At 37.2% G+C, this 22,562-nt stretch overlaps 1 protein-coding gene across 3 annotated transcripts in view; it reads left to right on the top strand.

The window, feature by feature from the left end:
* Positions 1-22,562, top strand: part of grid2 (glutamate receptor, ionotropic, delta 2) — a 578,212-nt gene that overhangs the window by 379,789 nt on the left and 175,861 nt on the right. For all 3 annotated transcript variants that reach the window (XM_068310762.1, XM_068310763.1, XM_068310764.1), the window contains exons 5-7: positions 6,441-6,494; positions 15,460-15,633; positions 19,348-19,509. In XM_068310762.1, the coding sequence (XP_068166863.1) occupies positions 6,441-6,494; positions 15,460-15,633; positions 19,348-19,509 (390 nt within the window). The remainder of the gene's footprint in view (positions 1-6,440; positions 6,495-15,459; positions 15,634-19,347; positions 19,510-22,562) is intronic.

Here is a 22,562-nt window from a genome sequence, read left to right on the forward strand (position 1 = left end):
GTTGGAGTGACATGAAGCCTAAATAGCAGAACTGACATGCAGCAGTTATGAGGCAGAAAATGTAGCGGTTAGTATCCACCAAATGCTCAATTTGTAAACAGGGCGGGTGAAAGAGGGAGAGACAGATTGAATGAAACTTGCTGGAGCAGGTGGAACAGTAAACTCGTAGTTATTTTGTAGAATAGTGGTAAAATTTTTATGTGTTTTGTAATAGATTTCTGAGAGTGACTGAGGTAAGAAAGAGTGAGGGAATTAGAGAGGTGTAAAATACGTTACATTGCTCACTAGTTGATGAGGTATTTAAGTGGGAATATGTATAATTTCACACGTATTTAGTTGCCTTGTGAGGGGTAGAGAATTATAGACAGGCAGAGACATAAAGTGGGAACTTGGTGGACAGGTTTCCGAAAGTTTCATGGAGTTACAATAGAGCAAATGAAGACTGACCTGATAATTACCTCCTAGTCCCTCCATACTTCAAGGGGAAGTTGGAACTCAAAGTGAGTTCCTAAATAACAGAATCTTTTAATCATCAATTTTAGACCAAATATATTTTATGCATACTTTCTTTCGATGCTCTGATGTCCCTTTTCACTTTGCTCTTTATCTTACAGCATTCAGGTGGAAAGCAGGGTTTGAGATGATCACAGTAATCATTCTCCCTCACCACAGCCTCAGACACACTAATTATAGCCTTTTAGGTGTAGACTTGGGTGGACCTTGTTGGATATTTTTTGAGTATAGTATATATAACTATATAATACATGAAGCAACTGCTAAACCATATGTGTAGCACCGATTCACACCACTAACTGCTACTGGACCAGTTCCAGGCTCTAAGGAGTAGGGAGCAATAATACACCGGAGGCCGTTGTTTAGAATAGAAAAGGCAGGCAATTTTTACTGATTAGAACACGTATAAAACACAGTACACAAAACCAAATACCCTGCAGGTTAATAATAATAAACATAAATATTTCACGTTTTAGTTTAGTTCTTTAGTTCACCTAAATTATTTTAATAAAGCTAATTTAATTTATTCTAACCTAATCTAATTTAATTAAATTGCACCTATTTTAGGATTCCTGCTTTTTCCTAAGTTAACTCTTTTTTTCTTTTACCGGTAAGCAATTACTTCCAAAACTCAAATAAATCAAAATGGACCACAGTTAAATCACATTTCGAATCTTACGAAACTTAAAAATATGAAATTAAAAGTATGACACTTTCAATTCAAATTAAAGTCCAACGGTGTAATCAAGTGTTCAGTTCAGTGAAGAGTCCAAAGCAGTTCTCATTCAGTCCCAGTTCAGTTCAGTTCACATACTACTCCAACACTCCTACCGCTCCTCAGCAGGTTACGAAGAGATGGAGTCAAAGGTCCGGGTCTGGCTCGCCATCTTGAATCCTGTCTGTGATGTACAAGCCTGCACATGGCAGACCAATCCAAAGAAAAAAACCTGACTAAAACCGATGTGGCTAAGTTCTCAGAATCACTGCTTTTCTTGTTAATCTGTTAATCACTCGTTTCTCAGTCCTCTTCTTGTTCTTGCCTTCGGGTTTTTGCCGCAGCGTCACAGAGATGTTGCGCTTTTGTTAACTAATCCCTTAAAGGGGCAGCGACGTAATTTTCTGTCAAATTTAAATACTAAATATTAAATAATTGCCAAATTAACATTTTTAATTAACTAATAATCAATTGATATTAACTTTTGAAACGTTTTAACTCAAATTCATTTACACAGCTTCTGTTCAACTATTTATTATACGATTTACCATACTATATGGTACTATATTATACTATTATACTATATGGTACTATATTATACTATTTATTCTTATTTATGTCTTAATTTAACATGGGTTACAATATGGGACTGCAATGATAAGAATGTCACTCATCAATTGTTTTGTGTACTCTGTGCTTTTATGCACTTTATGTGTGTTTACATGTTAAGCTTGTATACCAATAGTCACTAGGCTCTGCTGTAGGGTATTTGCTTGATTTTATCACAAATAGTGCATGAAATTAAATTACACAGCTAATTTTCAATTTGGAGTACTTTATTCAATAGCTGTGCCTGCTCTCCCACTTCAGGCTTTTCCTGCAATGTGCTTAGATGATATCTATATTTGTATTAATACTTCTTACCCTCTCAGACGTAAAAACCACAAAACAAATTGTGGTAAAAGTAAATTAAGATATTACGGGTTTGGAACTGTGTCTTTGTCGATAAAGTGTATGTCTTATACTTTGCACATGCACGTGAACATGTCAGATGTACAATATTCTTTTCATTTTTTTATCAAGACATAGGAAACCACTCTAATGAAAATTGTGTTTTTCTGTACGATGGCCACACTCTGAAAGACGTTCAAGACTTGGGCAGCTAATATAATTCCGTGGATCAGTTCTGCTAGTCTACCTGCAGAAATTAGTGCAGACTTATTCATATTTGCACTGACTGACAGGATTTGTCACAGATGGTAGAGCTGATATTTTTTTGATCTTCTGACTTCAGGTAGTAGGAACTGAGGAATAATGGAGCCCTGGTGAGCTGGTGGCTCACAGCTGCCATGTTACCAGTTGTCATCAAGCCTGTGTTAGTTTGCATGCTTGTTCACTAGTTTGTTTGTATGTCTGTGTTCATGTGTGTGAGAAAGAGAAAAGGAGCATTGAACATATCCAATCCCCAAGGAGGTATGTGTAGTGTTTGGAGTCTGCCCTTTCACTAATTAGCTTGAAACATCTGTCCAGGTGCCTTGATGATGGGAGAAGTGAAAATATTCACTGCCAGCACTTATATTCTAGCAAGCATCTAGATGTACAGTTTCACATCATGTCACCAATTCATTCAGTTTTATACACCAGTATTTGTTTTATCATGTTCAAACACAGTTAATCCCACAATGTTATGTCAATATTGTACATACACATAAATCTTAATGAACACAGGAAAGAAACAAAGATAATAACAGTAAAAGAAAATAAAAAGACAGAAGAAAGGAGGAGCAGCTTGACAAAACCCTGTCTTTCATTTTGTCTGTCCTCAATTTTTTTGTCTGCATAATGTTCACAACAGACAGACAGAAAAACAGCAAGGGTTGAAAGAAAAGATGAACTATCTCCAGTATCATAATGAGTCTTGTTGTTCGGGGTTTTTCTGTTTTATTTTTTTGTCATGTCTCTTGGTAAAGTGAAGTCTAAGAGGGAAGATATAGAAATGAACAGAGTGGCTGACAGAATAGAAAGATTGTGTGAAATAATCTTGTTTTGCATCTCAGTCCATCATTCTCCTTCCTACCTAACTCGTTGCCTGTGTCGCAACAATGTTTCCTGTAGACGGAGTGTTTTATGTCAGCCGTCTGTGTTACAATGATGAAGTTTTATGGAAACTCTGTGGGAGATTAAACCACTATTTGCCACGGTCTGCCAGCCTCTCCAGCTGTTGCCTTTTGTTTATGGCAAAAAAGTGTTATGACACATGGTGCTCTAGTCACCTAGACAATTATAGCTAATGATATATGAGTGGCACTGTATTTTTATGCTAGAAGCGGTGGGGTGGAGTGGTGGTTGGGGATGGGGGGGGGGGGGTTGGACAGAGAGCAAAGGAGTCTTTGCTGTCAGAGTGAGAATTGGGCAATTAAGAGGGAGCAGGGGTGATTGGATGAAAAGTGAGGCTGAAGCAAAGATAAGAGAGCAAAATTAAAGGGTCAGGTGGGATTGACAGGGAGAAAGTGAGAGACGAAAGAGGTGAGAGGAAAAAATGAGTGTGTTTGACATGGGGAAATCAAATGCAAAGTAAAAAGGCCAAAGCACAGATTCAGACATCCTTGTTCCCATTTATCTTCCTCTGAAACACAATACAAAATGTTTTTCAGTGAGTTTTCTGATTTTCCACTTTATGTTATCCTGACCTGTGTCAGGGTGATCATTGCTGCAGATCTCAACATCAACATAGACAGTCCATCTATTACCCAAATAGAAATTACAAAACAACTCCCTTGACCCAACTATAGCTGGTATCTAGGTGACTGATGACACTGTATTGAGTCAAGAGAAAGAGAGGGGTGGGGGGAGAAACCTTTTCCTTGTATATTTTTTGATACAAGGAAAAGTGCAAACAGGGTTACCAGTCACAAGTCACTCTCATGCAAGGACACAAAAATTGCATCGTAAATGGGGAAGTCTCTTGCAGGAGAGGTAATGTTTTTGAACCTATAACAAAACTCTGGGTCAGTTTCAGCCTTAAAGAATTATGAGCTGGAGGAATGGGAATTGGCACAAACACATCAAATGGGATCAACTAACAAAAAGTTGGATAACATAAATAATGTTTTTAAAGTCTGTCTATCTATCTATCTATCTATCTATCTATCTATCTATCTATCTATCTATCTATCTATCTATCTATCTATCTATCTATCTATCTATCTATCTATCTATCTATCTATCTATCTATATGTATCTCTCTCTATCTCTATCTATGTATCTCTCTCTCTATCTCTATATCTATCTCTATCTATGTATCTCTCTCTCTATCTATCTCTATCTATGTATCTCTCTATGTATGTATCTATCTAATGTGGCCCTAGTAAAGGTGAGTAAAAGCAAACTATTAATTTGAATAGCAAGTTGTAATCTAAGGAGATCATATAGTGCAGCCAAAATTAAGATTGAATACACTTTATTAATTCCCAGAGGTGAATTTCTCTTTACACTGTCAGTACAATACATGCAGTGCCTTGCTCAGAGGCGCCTCAGCAGTGACCTGGAAGTGAGCTGACACCTCCCACAGTCAGCTCACACTGGCGGGCTGGCGGAGCAGGATTTGAACTGCCAATGTCTGGGCGATGTCTGGTCTTAAGCCGTCTGCTCTACTGCTGGGCCACTGCCGCCCCCAAAGGAGAATCGGAGAAATCTAGAAGTCCACTATAACATAAAGATGCAGTGGGTTCCTCAAAACAGTTTTTTCAGGATAATAATAGAGGATAGAGGCTACCACAGAATGTTCAGTGATTATTAATCTACTGCTGAACAATAACCATCATCATCCCCTGCAAATTGAAAGAATTTCTTTCACTCACTATAAATCCGGGGACTTCTGTGAGAGGACAATTTGTTATAAAAGTCTGATGTACTGCCTGTGTTGTCCTGCCAATGTTGTCTTGCCTGTCTACCGTGGGTCAGAGAGGACTGCAATTTCATCTGTGCTGTATGTCGTGCATATATGGTACACTTAACAATAAAGCTGACTTTGACTTTGACTTTGATAAAGACAAATTTCATGTTCATCATGTTGCCTTAAAATGAGCACCTTTAAAACCATTCCAGCTCAAAGTCAACCCTTAATTGCCGAGTAATTTTTAAAAAAGTTGTTATTCTTCCAGGAGGGAGTTGTAATAAAAAAATCTCTGAGATATCTGATGTCATCAGGGATCAAATTTCTGGAAAATATGCTTTTGTGGTGTAGCTGATGATAACTCTCTGTAAATTATTATTATTATTATTATTATTATTATTAGTAGTAGTAGTAGTAGTAGTAGTAGTAGTAGTAGTAGTATAAAATAAATATTATTGACAATAATAATTGTAATTGTATTGCAGACTTAATAAAAGCACTTCTTGTTGCTGTTGTTAAAAAGCAATATATATATATATATATATATTTATATATTTATATATATATATATAGAGTTATACGGTTTAAAATAAACGAGGGATCAGAGAGGTACAGTAGCTCAAGCAAAAAACAACAAAAATGATAAAAGTGTTATAAATAATACAAATGAAACTTAATCATTTCTAAATGTGCAAGAGAGCAAGGATATTACATGTCAGTCAGTAGCTCAAGAAACACATGTTCTCATAAGGTGTTCTATGAATTCATGTGGAACCGTTGTGCGTTATTCATTGAGGTGTGTTTTTATATGGATATTGATTGGTCTCAATTGATTCATGTTTTGTAGATACGTGTACAAAGATTATTCTTCCCTTGTTCTTCCTCTTTTCCTTTTGGCTTTTCCCAGCATTTCAGTTGCCTCCATCTAACCCTGTCTTCTGCATACAACTGATCAAAAATTGAGATTTAGCATAGATTTTAAATGATACCTTGAGTACAAATGAGAAAAACATAATCAAATGTTCAGGATCCTTGGTAGCATTCAAAGTCTTTCATATTTATGATGCTCATGCTTCATTTTCTTTCTATCAAGTCATCTGAACTTCCCAATATGTTCAGAGGCAACAAAAGTATCTATTTATCAATCTTTTGAAAAGTATTTTTGCAGTGGTGATCCATATAATGAATAAGACAACAGATGACTTGTCACCCACATAACTGCTGTTTCTTCTTTTGGGTAGTTCTTTGTTGAAATCTGCTTGTACCAGTTTAATTAATCGTCTTTCCACTTCCCATCTATTTTTTTTTCTGTTGCAGGTGGTTGAGACCAACCTGGTGGCCTTTGATTGTCACTGGATCCTGATCAATGAAGTGAGTGACATGGAAATGATTTAGAACATATTATTACTGTTGATTATTTTTGATCTGGAACTCTCTCAGTCTTGGGTGTTTGTGGGAGTGAGGGGAGTTTCACATGTTAGTGCTGCTCTTTACAATAACAAAAATGACTTTTTTCAGTGAACAAGCACTAAATACGGATTATATGTTCCTTTTACCCACTGTTCATATAAATTAGAGGCTTTAGGGAACAGTAAGATGACCTTGGAACAATTATGGTTGTTAAGTATTCTGTGATAGGTTTAGAATTACTAAGGTAGTTAAATGGTGAGCAGAAAACCACTAAAAATCGAGAACATTAATCTCCTCAAGTCTCATTTAATTTTTAGCAACATAAGTGGTATCATATAGATATTTTGATGCATTCTTTTCATGGTCTTTTATTTTTAAAGTCGTAACCTAATGTTGCTAAACACTGAGAATCCCAGCTGTTCTATAGCTGTCTATTTATTTCAAAGACAGTATTTCTGTTTGAACTAAATGTTAATATGCTTCAACTCTATGAACACTGCAGGAACAGCAAATGATTATTATTCAATGTCCCCATTGAGAGCTTTTTGTTTTTGCTGTCGAGGTTTTAATTTTCTTCATATTTGTTATGGTTGAGAGGCTGCAGTAACATTGTTATAAGATCCTCAGAAAGCCGCTCAGTGTTTTTACATTTACATTTGCTCAAGACTAACCCTTTCAGAGAGTGAGGAAAAATAATTTGATTTGGTAGTGCAATTTAATGAAGATGGCAGGCTTATCAGTAGTAAAAATATGACTAAATCTGCCTCAAACAAGCAGTCCTTTGGAATTACAGACTTCGTAGAAGTATTCCGCTTAAATGTGTCTCCCCTGCTAATTGAAATAAGTAGTACACTTTATAAAGTGCATTTCATAATGTAACACTAGAAATTGTACCATTCATTGAAACATATTGAATCTTATGCCTTCTTGTAAGTTTGTATTTGTACACTTTGTTTGGCAGATGGCAAAGTCAAGTCAAGAGCATTCTTGTATTGTTGCCTGACAGAGTTGCTCAGCAGCAAGTCAAGATGTCTCTTGTGGTTTAATTTGTATGGTTTTTGGCATTACAGTGAATCAAATCATAAATTCTTATTAACTTACTATCTGATGTCTTTTTTCAAAATATATTTTCATTTTTATGAATCTAAACTAGGTAAAATAATTTGTAAGTAAGCACAGAGCAGAGAAAGCTTAAAGTTTTAAATTAACTCAAGAGTAGCTGTGATATCAGCATATGATCACTTCAATCAGTTGTCATAAATCAATAATAAAACAATAATGCATGAGTCATACGAATAGATCACTCGGATGTTAACAAATTTAAGTGCAGGGAGAAGACAAAGGAGAAAATAGTGGCTGCCATTCTTTTTGAACACGTGTGACAACTTCCTCTTCTCCTATCGGCTTTTCCATTCAGGGGTCGCAGCAGCGAATCCATGTAACCCTGTCTTCTGCATCCTCTTTTCTCACACCAACTACCTTCATTTCCTTTCACTACATCCATAAACCTCCTCTTTGGTCTTCCTGTAGGCCTCCTGCCTGGTGGTTCAAAGCCAGCATCTTTCTACCAATATATTCACTATCTGTCCTCTGGACATGTCCAAACCATCTCAGTCTGGTCTCTCTGACTTTTATCTCCAAAACCTCTAACATGTGCTGTCCCTCTGATGTACTCATTCCTGATCCTATCCTTCCTGGTCACTTCCAAAGAGAACCTCAGCATCTTCATGTCTACTACCTCCAGCTCTGTCTCTTGTCTTTTCCTCAGTGACACTGTCTCTAGGCCAAACAACATCGCCACAGTCTCACCACAGTTTTGTACACCTTTCCTTTCATTTTAGCTGAAACTCTTCTATCACACATCACTCCTGACACTTTCCTTCACCCGTTCCATCCTGCCTGTACACACTTCTTCACCTCTTTTCCAGACTCTCCATTGCTCTGGACTGTTGACCCAAAGTACTTAAAATCCTCCACCGTCATGATTTTCTTCTCCCTGTAACCTCACTCTTCCACTTGGGTCCCTCTCATTCACACACATGTACTCTGTCTTACTGCGGCTAACCTTCATTCTTCTCCTTTCCAGGAGAAACCTCCACCTCTCTAGCTTCTCCTCCACCTGTTCCCTGCTCTCACTACAGATCACAATGTCATCTGCAAACATCATAGTCCATGGAGATTCCTGTCTAACCTCGTCTGTCAGCCTGTCCATCACCATAGCGAACAAGAAGGGGCTCAGAGCTGATCCCTGATGCAGTCCCACCCCTACCTTGAACTCCTCTGTCACACCTACAGCACACCTCACCACTGTTTTACAGTCCTCATACAGTCCTGCACCACTCTAACATACTTCTCTGCCACTCCAGACTTCCTCACACAATACCACAGTTCCTCTCTGGGGACCCTGTCATAAGCTTTCTCCAGATCTACAAAAACACAACGCAGCTCTGTTTGGCCTTCTCTGTACTTCTCTATCAACATCCTCATTGGCCATCATGTACAGTTTGATTATATACTGTATTGTGGTTGACTCATTGCAAAAAGAAGGTTGCTGCCAACTGATGTCACCATGATACAAAATCTGATTATTTAATACATATCTTTGTTTTGTCTTAAACAACTTAATGTCTGACATGTCTCAGCCCCTTTACATTGAACGTGTTGATGACTTATGTTATTGGCATGATGACAGGGTTTGGTTCACTGCTTCTCATGAAAATGTCACACGATAGATTGGAATTTAAAATACAGAGTTTTAGTCAAGCATAGTGAGAATGGTGGGAACAAAATCTAAGCAGAGTCTCTTATCTCTCTCCTCTCATTCTGTCTGTACACATTCTTATTCGTTTTGAGAATATAGACATTTGAGTTTTCAGATTCAACACTCACAGTTCGTACCCATCATATCCCTCCCTCACATGACATTTACGTTGATATGCAAAGCCACTGACTTTATGAATAATAGCTGCATGAGCAGCACTGCTAATTTAGCCTAATCAAATTGGGAGCTAGTCACTGATATTATGTCTTGCTGCTTTCAATATGATATTCAGGGACAGGATTTAAGTTATTTTAAAAGTATTGAAAAGAGAGAAATAGAATAGCAGAAGTTATAGAAACAATGGCCAAGAAGCAGGAGAAGGAAGAAGGTTGTGATTATGAGTGCAAGTCCCGTCTTAAATGACAGTAACATCATTCCCCCAGTACAGCAGCAGGACGGATCATTTATTGTTATCTTTGTCAAATCTTTGTAGAAAACGAGCATCAATATAAAAAACTGTCGCACTAAAGCTTTTATCAGCAACAACTATCGTGCCAGTAATGATTTCCTTCACAATGAACGGTATAGACTATTACAAAAAATCTAATTATTTACAGACAAGCCTCATCCTTCTACTATTTTTTATTAATTTGTGTCTAATTCTTCCAATCAAAATTGAGATAGAGTTACAATGTTCAAATGAAGACAGAATGATTCCATTCTGGGCTACATGAAGTCCCCTAGCCGAGGGTTTAAATTGGATGAGCATCTACAATATTTTGTCATACATAATGTCTTACTGGTTCTATGGTGAATGAATATTCCTATGTGTAAAAGTACTCTCCCTCCCTGTGGTTTATTATGGATGAAGTGGCACTGTATGGTTGTCATAATTCTGCTTTATCTACAGCCAGCAGTCAGACAGCCCCACTGACGGGGAGTTCACAGTTCATAATTGATCATCCTTCCTCTCCCCATCTCCTTCGTTCTGCTCAGGATGATAGGATGAGGAGAAATAATAAGTGACACTCATGGTCTTTCTTTCCTTTCATATTTTTCTCAAGTTTGAATGGTATCACTACTATATATCGCTGCTCCTTGTGAATTTCATGTCCATCCTTGTGAGTCATGGTGCCAGTAGTCCTCAACATACAAACACAATTGGTTCCAAGAGGTTGTTCGTAAGCCGATATTAATTCACTTTCAATATGAATATTTTAGGGGCAGTAGTGGCTCAACGGTAGAGCAGGTCGTCCAATGTTCCTAAGATCAGTGGTTCGATTCCCAGCCACCTGGAGTGTGAGCTGACAGTGGGAGGCGTCAGCCCACCCCCTGAGCACTGCCCCTGAGCAAGGCGCCGTCCCCCCTTTACAAGTTGCTCATTTGGGGCGCACCAAGAAGGAGCTCCCCGCCACTCTACCTCCCAGTGCAGGCTTACAGGCCCCCTTTTGTATATTTGTGTGTCTTACAGGGGCCTGTACATACTAATATACAGTGAGTGTGTGTGTGTGTGTGTGTGTGTGTGTGTGTGTGTGTGTGTGTGTGTGTGTGTGTGTGTGTATATACATTAGTGCTATCAGGCGATTAAAAAAATCTATCTAATTAAATACAGTATTTTTAATTAATTAATCTACTTACCATATTGGCCTGAATATAAGACAGTGTTTTTTGCATTGAAATAAGACTGAAAAAGTGGGGGTCGTCTTACATTCGGGGTCTAGACATTATACCCATTCACAACGCTAGATGGCGACAGATATCTTTAAAGCAAATGCTGAACTTGATTCCCCAGGCTAAAGCGAACCCCTGTGACGAAGAGAAAAATAAAAATAGCGGTAGCAAGAAGAAGAAAAATAAAAATAGTGGTAAGAAAGAAAAGAGAAGAAAACAGGAAAAGATATAACAGAAAATGGTGAAATGAGCGACAATCTGGAGAAAAGTGGGTCGGTTCTCGGATGGTAGCAAGGTTGGTGCCACTTATCATTCATTTACAAATGTGATTGCACTTTAGTTTACATATTTAAATGTTCAGATATTAAGATGTGATAGACAGTTTTTGCATGATTTGAATGAGGCAAAATAATATGCTTTTTCTCTGGAATATATTGTTATAATCATTTGTTTCAGATGAACTGTAATTATTTTCTGTATAAAAATTAAATTTGGTGTTCAAAAAGTATTTTTTCAAACTTGAGTCTTGAAAAAGAGGGGGTTGTCTTATAATCAGGGTCGTCTTATATTCGGGCCAATATGGTAATCGCATTTTAATCTCATACCTGCTAAAGGCCCCAAAATAAAGCATTTGAATTCTAGGACATTACAAAATTGTAGTGCATGACTAATCAATAGAATGCACCAAGAAGAGAAGATTTGAAATCCACATATTTATTGGTTAAGTGTGCTTTATAAACGAAATTCAAAAGAAAAAAGGCCAAGCTCATCAGTAAACCAATTAAGCCAGGTGCATTTGTCAAAAATGCAATACGAATACAGTTAAATAAAATAAATAAAATTCAGAAATAAAATAAGGCTGAGTCTCAAATAGGCACATAAGCAGACTCTCAATCAAAATGAATACTAAAGCTGACTCAATACAGCAATTCAAAATGAATAGTGTAACATGCCTCTAAATAAGGCAACTAAATAGAAAGATGCCAACAGGCTTTTCCTTTAAAAGGTTAAGCTAACGTTCAACTCTGTGTCCTTGACATGTTTTGCATTTAAATAATACTTTAGGCTGGAGCTGCTTCGGTGATATGAAAATTCTCTTTTACAAAAGGTATAAATAATAATAATAACAATAATAACAATTACAGGACATAAAAACAACACATTAAAAAAATACAGTTCCAGGTCATTTTGAATTATGTCTTTCTCAATTACCGGTATACTTTGGTTTTCAAAAAAAATAAAATAAAAAAAATACATAGAAAAATCGTAAAGAAATTTATGTCATTTAATTTGACCACCACAAATACGGGACACTTTAATCACTATAAAATCATATTAAAATATGTACATGTAGTTCCAGTAAGAGTTGTATAGTTATAGCTTACCTTTAGAGTGAAGTAAGAGGAGGAAGAGGGGGAATTATCAGTGCTGAGAGGCAGAGTTGTCATCCACACCACCAATTATCTTCACTAGCTTTTTCTTCATCATCCATTATGAACAGTAAAGTATACAAGTTATAAAGCCAGACGTGTTGACATGCTCACAGAGGCAACAACAAACAAACTCAAGAGGCAGACTTGAGTATTGCAGATGTGCATATGCAGCGATGCTGCTCAGTGGTGGGTTATGGAAGAAAGGGGAACTGCAGTTCAATTGTTGGATATGGTGGAGCACGTTTGTCCATATCTCTAAATACCGTCAGTGGAATGTCTGTATGTTGAGGACTACCTGTATTTCTTTTTATGCCGTGCTATCATTTTTGAGATTTGTTGTTCCTACATTTTCAGTCATTATTATTTTACGGACTATTTGTTTCTGCCAACAATTTTTTGAGGGTATATACGACTAGGATTAATATTTTGGTTGATGAAACTATGTATTAATACAATAATGCTATACAATATTTGTATTGAAAACAGATTGAAGATGTTAAGTGACAGGCAAAAACATGAAGCTTCAATCTAGGCAAAATGTAACATTTACTTACAGCTGTAGTGCCTGCAGAGGGTAAGCTCATTAACAATTGTGTGCACTCTGTGCACAGCAGGACTTTGTTCCGTACGAACAAAACTGTCTCAGGATACTGCTGCTGTGAAGCATATTTAATGGAGCTGTTGGATTTTGTTTCAAGATGTATTGCTTCTCTTATCCACATCTCCCAGCAATGGTCTAGAAAGTATTTCATTAAAAAGATTGTCTTCTTTCAATCTTCAAATGTATTAAATAAGTTATGGTAACTACCATGAGAAATGCAATGCTAATTATGATTGTTGTCTAATTGGATAACATGATGATGGAAATATATTTTATATACAAGTGACAAGAGGTCAGCGTCACTTTGTCCTGCAAGCCAGGTTTTCATCCATTTTGTAGTACATTTTCAGCAGTCATACTTTGGATTTATGCATTAGAGTCCTGAATGGACAGATTTCACATAAAACATATACTAAAACATATTGAAACATGGTGGGAGGAACCTCTAAAAATTAGGTGGTAACATTTTTCCAAAAATGAAGCTGAAGACAGGGCATATAAAATGAGACCTACTGTCCACACATTTCTTCTTCCCAACATCAAACTTTTGGATAGGAGTAAGACAGGAGAATTTGTTCTTATTGAAAAGGGGCAGAATGGGGTAAAAGGGTCATAGAATAAATAAGAGCAGCTTTCCCCCCTAATTTATAGATAACAGAGGAAAATAGGGATTTGATGTTTCTAAGGGAGATGCAAAGAAAGGCAGGGATCGAGGGAAGACAGGGTGGTGTACAAAATATAGGGATCAGGGAAGAAGACCAAAGGAAGGGCTAAATATGTATTAATTCAATACCTTTGAATAGAATGGAGACAAGGACAGGAAATGAATACATGAGATGTGTATGGATGTTAAGTGGTTTTGGTTTCAGAGTTTTGTGTCTTGTGTTTCTAGGTTTAGCTGTTAGGGTTAAATGGTTTTCTAAATTATTGTTCAGTTCAAGTGACTTTTTGTCTGGGACACCTGAAAGGCAATAGATTATCTGAGCTATTAAAACAGCAATCAGTAGCAATTATTTCATGCTTGATTTATGATGGTTTCATTGAACAATCACATAAAAAGATTAAATCAGTGTTATAATAGCATAAAGTGTTAACTATACAGCAGGAGACTTCCTCCCAATATTGCTGAAGTGTGTGCAGGGGCTGTGCAAAGAGCATGTGTGATTTCATGCTTCATCATTTAACATATACGCGTGTGTCAGTTTAATTTACTGTAATCTAAAAAGACTAACAACACCCCACATCTGAAATCCATCCTTTGTTAAGTCAGCTTGGTTCATCCCCAGAGAGACAAAGATACTAACATAAAACAACAAAAGATGAAAGATGCACAAACACCTGATGAAAAGAAAAATGTATCTTCAGTGGTGTTTGGCTGTGGGTTGGTGGATCAATAGTAGTTGATTCCCTGAGAATGGTTTTACTTTGTCTACCCTTGACTTTCCATTTTGAATTTTAATTTCTTTTGACCTATTTAATATTTTTTTAGCATTTACAGTACACCCTGTTCTGCATCTGTTTGGGCAATATCATTCCCTTTCCTCCAAAAGCTGATAAATATACTGCTGTCTTGTAAATTTTTGTAGAGGACAGGGCATGAATAGAAAGTTACCTTATTAAAATTATTTCAGTTCAACATTGAGACATAAATACAAATCTAATAATGTATTAAAGTGTGTGTGTGTGTGTGTGTGTGTGTGTGTGTGTGTGTGTGTGTGTGTGTGTGTGTGTGTGTGTGTGTGTGTGTGTGTGTGTGTGTGTGTGTGTGTGTGTGTGTGTGTGTGTGTGTGTGTGTGGTATCCGTTCATCATGAAACTTGTGCTGCCATATGCAATAGAAACAAAAATGTACACATAAATCGTCAAATGCATAGGATACAGTGTAAACACGGTTGGGTGCGGTGTTACCTCCACCAGGAACAATCAACGCCAGTTCTCATCTCGTCAACACATGACCCTGTGCACTTGCAGGGGATGGGTGGAGATCCACGGATGGAGAGAAGGAGGGGGGGTCCTAAGGCTAAAATTGGCTTTGATTCCTCCCCAAGGTTTTGCAAGGACATGGAGAGCTTGTGCAAACACCCACGTATGCACCCAACTTGCAGACACACACACAAACACATGCTTTTCAGTCCTCTCTCCCTTCTAGCATTTGCTGACACGTATCTTTCATATCAAAAAGCTTTTTTGTTAAGTAATAATTGGAAAAGTGGAGCATGTAAAACACGACTTTCAGACTGATTCCTCCTTTTTTTACACAGCTTTTCATTAAGTGATAGCCAACTGGAGTCATGCTAACTATTTTTTGTAATTTTGTGGTCAAAATTGTTGGTTCTTTATAAAAATAAAATACATAATAAGGTAACTGATATTCTTTTCTCTTTTACTCACCCCTTATCATTTTTGCCCCCTACCCCTACTCCTACCACCACCACCCTTTGTCTTCTTTTCACCTCCTCAGGAAATCACTGATTACGAATTGCAGGAATTAGTTATGAAGTCGATTGGAAGGCTGACATTGATACGCCAGACGTTTCCCATGTCTCAGAATACAACTCAGCGCTGTGTCAAACACAACCACAGGATAAACACTTCCCTCTGCGACCCTAAAAACCCTAAGGCTCAGCAGCTAGAGGTAAGTTGATGCAGTGATTCATCTGTGAGGCAGTTGAGGATTTTCAACAACTCACAGTGAACAGAATTGTTCCTGTGACAGTCACAAACAATAGTTTTATCTGTGTCTTTAATGGCTAACAAAACAGTGGTGTGCCACTTAATGTCACTTTTGCGACCTTAAAATAGGTTACTGAATGAAATATGGTTTTACCTCAGCTTACCTTTGTGGTTAAAATGGTGTGTAATAGATGTGTATATGCTACTGCATATTATTTTAAACTGACTATCCTAAATGTGCGACCATTTCAATCAGCTTGACGGAATATCAGAAGGAAAAAAAATCAAATTGAGACCCCAAGAAGAAATACATTCAGTTACTTATTTTACTTGACTTGAGAGGAATGTTCATTGAGAATACAGTCAGAGTGGTGGAGGGGTGTATCCCTGGGCACAATAAAAATAAAAAACCCCCCAGCTTGATTCATATGTCTCAGTCACACTACCTAGAGGCACACTTTCTAAAATACTCTCAAACTCAATTTACATTTAAAATTCTAATTTTTCTTTCCAAAATATTCCGTAAGTCAAACTCTCAAACTCCTTGTGCATTCAAAAACTACATGGTGCTCTATATCTGTCTCTTGTAAATTGCTCTCATTGTTACAGGTTGACAGTTAATGGGTGCTAATGCAAAAGCGTCTCATTACTCAGGGTTGTGTGATTTGGAACTGTCAGTTTTTCTTTGAGGTTTTGTACCTGCAACATTAATCATTTAAGGAAAAATTGGCTGACAACCTCATGTATGTTTATCCCAAACAACAATGTCCCTTACAGCATGGTCACAGACAACAGTGTTTTGTTTCTTGTTTTCTGTTTTGTTGTCTTTTTCAATTTCACAATTTCACTGCTTATTATATTTTTTTAATATATCCCCTCGGGTGGCAATATGTATGCAATATGATCCCTTTTTGTGTGTATGTGAGTCATTAAGCTGACATCAAATAGAGTGGTAAAAAGGGAGCACTCTCTGATTTATGTGTCAAGACAAAAATGTGAAATTGAATTATGTGCTTTTGATTTATGGGAATGCATAAGTCCCTCTGGGAATGCATTTCATGAGGACTGAATATATATTGAGGGCAGAAATGTGGTCTTACTGTGTATGTGCATGCCTTACTGTCAAGCCCAAAGACAATTCTGCTCTGGGTCGGTACTCTGTTTAATTAGTGAATGGATATGTTTATTAATTGTGAAATAAAATTAAATTAAAAAATTAAAAATTACATGAAACACAAAATAATATAAACAATAAAGTGCAACAAAGTAAAAAACAAAATATGATGAGAAAAAAATGAATGGGAAGCTTTGATTTGGTTTTGCTTTGCACTGTTGCTCTACAGTATGTGAAATTCTTCCCTAAGCCAAAGACATTCGTGAGCCTTAGAAGCCCTAAAGTGTGGTGTACATAAATAAAGCATGTGTCCTTATATGAATCAGGTAGGTGTGAAAAGCTATTATCAAGGATGAAGCACTTACACCGCTTCATTATTTGTTGGGTAGGGTCCAATGATGTGTGTGCTCTGTGATGTGGCACACTGAGGGCCTGCAGGTGTTTATGTGTCTGCTTGTGAGTGTCACTCAATTCAGTCAAGGACAATGGGTTTTTACGTATCTAACACACTAGACACATGCTCAGTTTGACATCCTGCTAGTATATCTGTTTGCAGGGGTGAGTGAGAGGTTGAATTTGAGGGAGAGGAAATGAGGGATGGAAGACCAACAGAGAGAGTGAGAAAGAGAGCGACAGAAAGACAGAAAGAGACAGAGAGGGAGAGAGAGGTGTGGGGGTGAGGGAGAGGGAGAGAGAGAGAGCATCAGCTTTGCGGTCAGAGAATGACCCAGAAGCCCAATTTCACACTGCACTGAAGCATATCAACACGGACTGACCACACACACACACATACACACACACACACACACACACACACACACACATACACACACAGAGAGAGAGAGAGAGAGAGAGAGAGAGAGAGAGAGAGAGAGAGAGAGAGAGTAGAGCTGATCCAAACATCATTCAAGGTCTCCGAGGACCAGCAGATTTTCACTTTAATTTTCTGAGGAAACCAATAAGGAGATGGTCGGTGAGACAGGATAGATTAAGACAGAGAATGAGAGAAAACTTGTCACTGTCTTTTTTCTTTATTAGGATTTAATTATACATTTGATGGTCTGGTGCTTGGGGACAAAAGGAAATATATTAATATCAGAATAAGTCTTTTTATAATGTTGGACTTTTGGTTGCAGTCTGCCTCCTCCTACAGAGGTGCGATTACATCCTGGCCTGTGCCCTAAAACGTGCATTTTGTGTGAATGTGTTCATGTTGCAAGGGCTATCTAGTCTGTTGCAGGCTGCAGTATGACCTTTTGTCATGGCTCAAAAGCTGACAGTAATAGGGGATTTTGGTCTCACGAATGGGACTACCTGAGGATTAATACCAAACCAAATGTGATATGATCCAGAAAAGTTTAACTAAACATTTGATGAGTAAATCCCCTTCTTTGATATTTTCACTACCATCTTGGCTGTAAGCCTGGAGGACATCTGCAATTGGAGAACTCTTCTATTTAACTCCTTTTTTCCAAACACTGTTTTATGCAATGAACTGTAAGGTTTTTTTAATCACTGATCGCCAAATGAATAAGTCAACTTAATTATTTGCCCTCGTTCTGAATGAGGCATCTATAAATATCTGATTTTAATGCCATATATGCGAAATAACCTTAAAGGAATTCTTGGTTGTAGTGCTGAACTAAGTACAATTACTTCTGCATGTTTTGGTCAGAAAAAAAATGCATAACTTATATTTCTTTTTGATTTATGAATCGTTACAGAGTTAACGGCTTTCACCCCTATGAAATTAATGTTTTTCCCCACTAATGGGAGGGTGCATGTGTCACCTGTGTGTGTGTGTGTGTGTGTGTGTGTGTGTGTGTGTGTGTGTGTGTGTGTGTGTGTGTGTGTGTGGGTGTGTGTTGGTGCATCGAATCATCATGTAATCAATCTATTTATCATGTTCTCATTAGCATGGAGACAAGACTGTAAATCAAACAATGATCGATCAGACTGAATTTCACCTTCCTCTTATCTACTCTCACTTGATTTTATTATAATGTACAAGGCCTTTTTTTTCTTCATTTTTTGTGTTGTACGTCTGTGTCTGATTGGATATGTGCAAATATTTCAAAATATAGGTGTGATTGATGGAAAATTACTAATGTAAAATCTTATCAGGTGCAGAAAACACTAATGATTCAAAGTCTTCAGAGCAAAGAGTAACGTGTGTGTGTGTGTGTGTGTGTGTGTGTGTGTGTGTGTGTGTGTGTGTGTGTGTGTGTGTGTGTGTCTTTGATAATAAGTGCAGAATGACAGGAAAACATTTAGTTGTTGATTGTTGTCTTTTTTCCGCTTTTGACAAATTTGTCCTTCAACTGATATGGATTTGTATTATTGCTCCATCTATTCAATCTGCATAATCAAATTAACAAAAATGATAAAAATAAATTCTCTTGGTCATTTGGATTTCGAAGTAGCTTTTTATTGTCCCACATTGTGTCATTGCAATGTCCATAATATCTTTTCAGCTAGACAAAAATGCTGTTTGCTTTTATTTTCTCAGCCTCTCACTCTTATTTATTTCCCTTTATCTTCTTGCCATTTCTTTCTTTGTAGATCACCAATCGCTACATTTATGATAGTGTGTTGCTGCTTGCCAATACCTTCCACAGAAAGCTGGAGGATAGGAAGTGGCACAGCATGGCCAGTTTGAGCTGCATCAGGAAGAATTCCAAACCGTGGCAGGGAGGCAAGAGCATGCTTGATACTGTCAAAAAGGTATGGAAATGCGAGTGAAAACGTACATGAACACACATTCATATAGAATGCTATGCAACTACAGTGAATATGCAAGTATGCATTATGGCAACACACATAGAGATGCCAGTATAGAAGTACGTTTATGGCTGCATGGACATTATACCAAAGAAAAATGTAAGATAGACACAAACTATTTCTTTCTAATTACCGATACTGATATGAAGTTCGGGGACACTGCACATATCATGTCAAGTTTGTCTGTTATGAAATCATTTACACTGTAAATGTCTTTCAGTGGATGATTATTGTCAACGGGTAATTCAACCTTGAATTATCACTGATCATTGCCTTGAACGGAGCTTAGCAGGCATGGACTAAAAAATACATGGAAGAACAATATGCTGGAAAATATCTGTTTTGTTTTTCATTATTGCCTTAGATTTATCACAAAGCTATATAGTATTATTTAGAAGTTTGCCAAGATAATCTCCTCAGACCGTATATAACACTTCTAAAGGTTATCTATGGTTTCAAACAAAAACCAAAAGACCAGAGCATTGCTTAGTAAACTTTGTTTTGTATTGAAAGACAGGGAGGGTTATTTTGCAATAAGGTGAAAAAACAACACAAACAGTTGCTTCAAAGTGATTTACACCACACAGTTAAATCACCCTGTTTCCTGATTTATATGTGGAAGGCTGACATTTCAATGACTCAAGGTCATCTGACTCTAAACTCTAAACTTGTGAACCGTCCATCTGTTTCAGCAGCCCCCTTTTGTGCTCTATCACTCAGTGATAATTGTGGGGTTGTGCATGCCAGCTCATAAAGAAAAAGTTATCCTGAAAACTATTCTCAATTTGTGCATATTTTCTTTTACATAAAGCAGACAATATTTCTATGAATCCTTCGTACAGTGGATGAAAAGCAGCATTTGCCAGTTTTCTAACCTGACTACAACATGCAAGTAAAATATCATGTTTCTTCTTATTTATATTTCTCTGCCACTGGTGGGTTCTCTTACTTTTTCCTGAATGTGTGTATATGAAATTATACACTCATTTCATTCAATTTAGAAGACAGGCACTTGTTCTTTAGCTGAGGCACTCCGGTTGAAAAAGCAAGACGCAATTACTGATAACACCATTTATGCAATGCCATCACTTGCTATCAAGAAGCTTCTATTTTTGTGATGTTCTTACCGTAAAAAATTTGGGTTTTTCTTCATACTTTTTTTCAAAGGTTTTCAAGTTCTTGCTTTAGCTCAGGAAACTTCCTGACCCAAGTGTTTATGAATTCAAAGGACTGCAAATACAAATAAATAAATAATCCACATATAGCAAGTAAGTTATACCCAGCCTTAGGACTCTTGTTTTTAGGAGACAGGGAATGTCTCTATGAATAATTGCATTGAGTTTATCTGGAGTTCAGCAATACCTTCATCACTGTTCAGTCCACTTGAATCATTGCCTCCGTTTTGACATCAATAAAACATAGCTACTCCACGGATGACAGTTTGACTAAATGATGAAGCCAGGTAAAATGCTAATTCAGGATTAGAGTCAGAAAATAATAAATTTGGTGCATTTACCTTCATATATATATATATATATATATATATATATATATATATATATATGTGTGTGTGTGTATATATATATATATATATATATATATTTGCATTTCACCTTGAGATCAGACAGTGGTTTGCCAACACTTTCATCAACCAGCTACAGTTGTTAAACCAACCCTGATGGTTGTCTCAACAGCAGTTTGCTAAAGAGCCCTGAGCTTTAATAGTTGAGTTTAACAGCTTGGCTTCAGTTCCTCTTTGCAGGGAATCAGCAGTGTGCTTCACTGGTTGTGTGAACCTGTGTGTTTTTTGAGGTTTTTGGTATGTGGGATCGTTATGCTAATGACAAATACTGATTTTCCACTGTTGATGAGGAGCTCTACTGATGTTGTTCTTTGCTGTTCATAGAAAACAGAGTCGAGGATAAGGTGCAGCTGTTTCACTGATCTCCAAAGCCTGCAGTGTGCATAATGTGTGAATTGTTAGTCTACGTGTCATTACTGTCAATGGCTGCTATACACCCTAATGTTTCAAACAGCTACAGGGTTCATTTAACCATCTTATTGTTGTTTTTGAAGTACTGCAATGCAGCTTAAGCGGTCCTGCAAGAGCTGGAGATAAAAATAATTCCACATTAACTATTGCTCTTATAATAAAATGCAGGGGGTGTTCACTTTTATTTAAATTTTTAAAGAAGCTTCAAACATCAAAAATCTTCTTTCAAGTTCTCCCTTATTTATTGTCTTTCCTCTTCTGCGTAGTAGCACCTTTTTCTATGTAAGGCACAATTAAAATGTAATTGATAGAATACCTTGTACTGAGTTGCCAACACCAATGAAATGCAGTAACAAAGATATCACATATTATGCAGAAGCAAAATTGCGTTAACTTCTCTCAAAAATGCAAGTTTTTGCTTTCTTCTTTTTTTCCCCCAAAAAACAGCTGCAACATATGCACACCTACAAATGCAAACGTGAGTCCACATAATTCATGTCTGAGGAGTTGGATCACACGCAGGTACAAATTAATGTGCACAGGGCATGAGTCATATTTAGGTGTATAACACCTCTCCATGCCTGAAGCTGGCAGTGTCGCTTTCACTGACAGGTCACACTACCATGAGGCAGGGCAAAGGGGACAAAGAACCTAAGTAATGTGTGTGTCCTTGTGAATCTGGCCCTCTCTAAAGGACACCGTATTTATTTGAGCAAAAACAACACATTTTCAGTATTATATTCCAAAATCATTCATGCGTAGATCTTCTTAATGACAAGACAATTTCACTCATCTTGTCTTCAGCACAACATTGTGTGGACGCGATGCATTTTTTAAAATATTTGGCTACGTGTCGGCAAGGCCTGACATGACTGGAGATATTATTGCAGGGAAACACTTAAAATGAGTAAAAATAAAAAATAAAGTGTTGACAGAATTCCCTACAACTTCAGACATTTTAATCATTATTCCTCTGTTAAGGCACCAGATTTAATAAATTCTT

This window comes from Antennarius striatus, chromosome 3 (assembly GCF_040054535.1).
Source record: "Antennarius striatus isolate MH-2024 chromosome 3, ASM4005453v1, whole genome shotgun sequence".
In the NCBI taxonomy this organism is placed as follows: Eukaryota; Metazoa; Chordata; class Actinopteri; order Lophiiformes; family Antennariidae; genus Antennarius; species Antennarius striatus.